At 35.9% G+C, this 4,424-nt stretch overlaps 1 protein-coding gene across 1 annotated transcript in view; it reads left to right on the forward strand.

The window, feature by feature from the left end:
- Positions 1-2,905, forward strand: part of coq3 (coenzyme Q3 methyltransferase) — a 7,346-nt gene extending 4,441 nt beyond the window's left edge. Inside the window, exons 4-6 of the mRNA XM_067394355.1 lie at positions 856-1,098; positions 1,548-1,707; positions 1,948-2,905. Of these exons, the coding sequence (XP_067250456.1) occupies positions 856-1,098; positions 1,548-1,707; positions 1,948-2,138 (594 nt within the window). The 3' untranslated portion in view covers positions 2,139-2,905. The remainder of the gene's footprint in view (positions 1-855; positions 1,099-1,547; positions 1,708-1,947) is intronic.
- The last annotated feature ends 1,519 nt before the right edge of the window (positions 2,906-4,424 follow it).

The following is a 4,424-nucleotide window of genomic DNA, read 5'->3' on the forward strand; positions in this document are numbered from 1 at the left end:
AAAAATTATGCTGTAATGATGACTAGCTAGACAGATAAATATTGAGTCATTTGCACTAGTTATTGCAAGTACAGTTTTTCTGTTTACTATTTGATATTTTCTTATTTGATTGATCAGATTTGGGTTTGATGGCAAAATAAAGCTGGTCTCATGTTTGTTAGGTTTGATAACATGGATGATTATTTTTAGCTGGCCACAAATGATAACTGAAAACCTACCAAATGAAGTACATGATTAAAACAGACAGCTTCACGCCCAGTGGTTTCCTCCACTGAGATAAACACTTTCTCCCTGCCTGATGTGTCGTTGTTGTGTTTTGGTGAGCATGATGTTTTTTGAGTGTCCTGTCATGCAAAAGCTTATTGCGGAAGATCCGCTTTGAGGCACATCAGTGGTAGAGGCAGTTGACTGGTTACTTCAGCTCCATTCCATTCCCCTGTCTGACCAGCAGAGGGCAATGTGCAAATGTTTTTTTGTTTGTTTTTTTTTGCCACTGTAATTTTAAGTTATTAAGTGCTTATATATGTTATTGTAAATAATTATTATCTTGGCCGGTGAAACATAAAGGACACTTTTTTTGTTTTGCTTAAACAATGAACAGTCCCTGCTGTGCATTGGTAAGCAACCATTTTACATTGAAACTGAACAGTTTCATATGCAATTACATATTTTACCATACAAATTCAATACCGATCCAAATTTAACATTGAAAAATGTATAGTTGCAGCCCTGTGGATAAGTATTATTTTATTATTATTTACATACTATTATAGTATTAGTAAAGTATTCCTTGATACATTGAATTAGCTTTTTCTATTATTATTTTGAACCCTGAGTAGCATTAACCTTTCTCAGCCACTAGGGAGGCTAGGAGCAGATGTCCTGGGAATTGACCCAGTGGAGGACAGTGTGCGGACTGCAGAGCTGCACAGCTCCTACGATCCCGAATTGCGGGAGAGAGTTCGCTATCAGGCCTGCACCCTGGAAGACCTCGCTGAGGAGGAAGTAGAGGGGTTTCATGCCGTAGTGGCATCTGAGGTGGTGGAACATCTGGCCGACCTGGACGCCTTTGCCAACTGCTGCTATCAGGTGTTGAAGGTGTGTCACAGAATCACTGACATCTGAATCAATGATAGTAGCACAAAGTAATAGTGAGATTCTCAGCAAAGAATACTGAATGGATGGATTTAATCTCCTGGGTCAGTGTGTCAGAGGACAAACAGTCTTCCTAAAGAGTTACTCCAAATCCCCATAATCTTCCCTAATGCTGTGACATCCAGTTAAAATAAGAGGCACTTTCATCAGCCTTTTTCTGTTAGGCTTTCTTTCCCTTTCAGTTAATAGATTAAAATATATAATATAATTAAATTATATAATATTTGTATACACATTACACACACACATAAGTTTGTCGATATCCCTTTTACAGTGTTTATCCTCTAAAATAACCTTATTTGTTGAAATGGAATGAATGACTAAAGTGCCGTTATTGAAATCTGAGACTAATTATATTTGCAAAACTAATGTGAGCCGGCATTGTCTTCCAGCCTGGTGGCTCTCTTTTCATCACCACTATTAACAAAACCAACTTGTCCTACGTTTTTGGGATTGTGGCAGCAGAGCAGCTGTTAAGGATTTTACCGATTGGCACTCATGACTGGGAGAAATTCATCAGCCCAGAGGATCTGGAACGACTGCTGGAGTCTTGTGAGTGCTTTCTCTGACTTCCATTTCTCTCTCACCATCATTCATTGATCAGTTTCTGGGTATTACCGCTTCATTTTTCTTTCATGGCTCTCCTTCGCTGTTTTAATAACAGCTTGTTGGAAAAATCTGGTATACATTTCATGACTGCTCAATATGATCTAATGTTCCACTGCTACAGTGTTTATTTACAGCTGCATTTGTTACTTTCTTTTACTATCGTTTTGTTTCACTTGGTCCCAGTTGGTTTCTACGTGGAGGCTATCAGAGGCATGATGTACAATCCTCTCACAGGAGCGTGGAGCTGGCAGCAGAGCACTGCTATCAACTATGCTTTGCATGCAGTCAAACGCAAAGAAGAGCCCCAGCCTGACCGGGTCTGGGCTGAGAGTGAGAATCTGGATGAGCCAGGTCAAGCCAAAAGTTACAGTTGAGCTATTTTTAATGTTGGAACTGCTATCAAACACAGTTTGACTGCTCCAGAATAAAGTGTGATCTCAAAATGTTGCATAGTGCATTGCTGAACCAGTAATAATTCTTGGCCTTGTATTCCTTTAGAAAACCATATTTTATCAGACGCACAATTCATAAAACATCTTTTATGAAGCTATGAATCTCTGATTAGAATTTGAGGTTGAAGCACTTTTGAACCATATGATATTCATTTCAAAGTTTCTTCAATGTATATTAACCACAAATTACTTGTGTGTTTTGTTGTGATGATCTCTGGTTAATATCAGAGGTCAAATAGACTGTGGGAATTATGTTTTTTTTAAGGCACTTGACACAAAGTGTAAGTACCTAATAAAATAAAACACAAAGAATAAATGTTATGTGATTGAGAAAGTGTTTCATTCAGAATGAACAATTCTCTATTTTAAGTACATTTACTTTGTTACAACAATCATGGTAACTTTCATATATAAATAAAACAGGAAATACAACAGCAAAATGTCTTCTAGGTGGGCTTCATGTTTAATCATAAGACTAGAAAACAGCTTTTTGATTTTTAAAATGTGTAGTAGTAGTAGTATAAATAAATTTCATGCAACAATTTTATCAATTTACAACCAATTTTAATTTTTCACCCAGATTTATCAGAGCGCGTGTGTGTATATACACTACCGCTCAAAAGTTTGGGATCGGTAAGATTTTTAATGTTTTTAAAAGAAGTTTCGTCTGCTCACCACTCATCATTTTTTCCATATATACATACATAAATATATATGGAAAAAATTAAGAGACCACTTAACATTGATTTCTGAACTTGGATTGGTCTCTTAATTTTTTCCATAGCTGTGTATATATATATATATATATATATATATATATATATATATATATATATATATATATATATATATATATATATATATATATATATATATATATATATACACACTGTGTTCCAAATTATTATGCAAGTGACATATCAGTAGGATTTCAGTACAATAAACATTGAGATTTTAGAAAGTGTTTAAGAAAGTGTTTGTTTATTTATCCATGTATTTTTAAATAACTGGTATCAATCTCAGACAAAATAATTTGCCAGGTCTACTTGGGTAAATGGAAACCCTACTTAGAGGTTGTTCCACATTATTAAGCAAGACACAGTTCTCATGCAATATGGGGAAGAAGAAAGATCTTTCTGAAGATGAAAAGCATGAAATGGTGCAATGTTGTGCAAAAGGCATGAAAACAACTAATATTGTATGAAAACTGAATGCAGATTATTATTGAAGTATCATAAGATTTGTGAATGATTTAGAGCACAGCAGAACTCAGTCAGATAAAGGCTTATTAAAGAAAGTTTCTGTCAAACAAGTTAATTGTATTAAAAGGGCAGCTATAAAAAAGCCAGTGTTGAGCAGCAAACAGGTATTTGAAGCTGCTGGTGTCTCTGGAGTCTTGAGAAGCTCTCCATGCAGGCTGGCAGTTGTGTGTAAAATTGCATTTTAGCCACTCCAAAACATTTACAGTGAATGTACAAATACATTTTCAAATAGTTTTATTGCTGTGATGTTTTTTGCAGCATGGGATAGTGCATAGTGCATTGTATTTCAGAAGGCACTATCCTCCTTTTTATACCATAGCTGAAAATGGCCAGTTATGAACTCCACATAATTATCTTCATGAAGTCATTTTGACACCCTCAGAGACCCTAAAGTGACCTTCAATCTCACTTCCCAATATTCCAGCCCAAATCATCACCCGCTAGCTCCTTGTTGACGTCACAGTCTTGTTGGAACGTGGTGGCCATTCACCAACCATCCAGAAATCCATCCATTTAGACCATCCATTGTAGTACGGCATTCATCAGTGAATAAAACTATTTAAAAATGAGTCTTCTTTTATTTGTACACCTACTGTAAATGTTTCTGTTAGTGAGGTTTGGTTAGATGTGTCTAAAATGCAATTTTACAAACAACTGCCAGCCTGCATGGAGAGCTTCTCAAGACTCCAGAGACACCAGCAGCTTCAAATACCTGTTTGCTGCTCAACACTGGCTTCTTCTTTTTTTATAGCTTCCCATTTATATACAATTATTTTTTTTGACAGGAACTTTACTTAATAAGCCTTTATCTGACCGAGTTCTGCTGTGCTCTAAATCACTCACAAATCTTATGACACTTCAATAATCTCCATTCAGTTTCACACAATATTAGTTGTATTCATGCCTTTTGCACAACATTGCACCATTTCATGCTTTTCATCTTCAG

Source organism: Chanodichthys erythropterus, chromosome 2, assembly GCF_024489055.1.
Source record: "Chanodichthys erythropterus isolate Z2021 chromosome 2, ASM2448905v1, whole genome shotgun sequence".
Classification (NCBI taxonomy): domain Eukaryota; kingdom Metazoa; phylum Chordata; class Actinopteri; order Cypriniformes; family Xenocyprididae; genus Chanodichthys; species Chanodichthys erythropterus.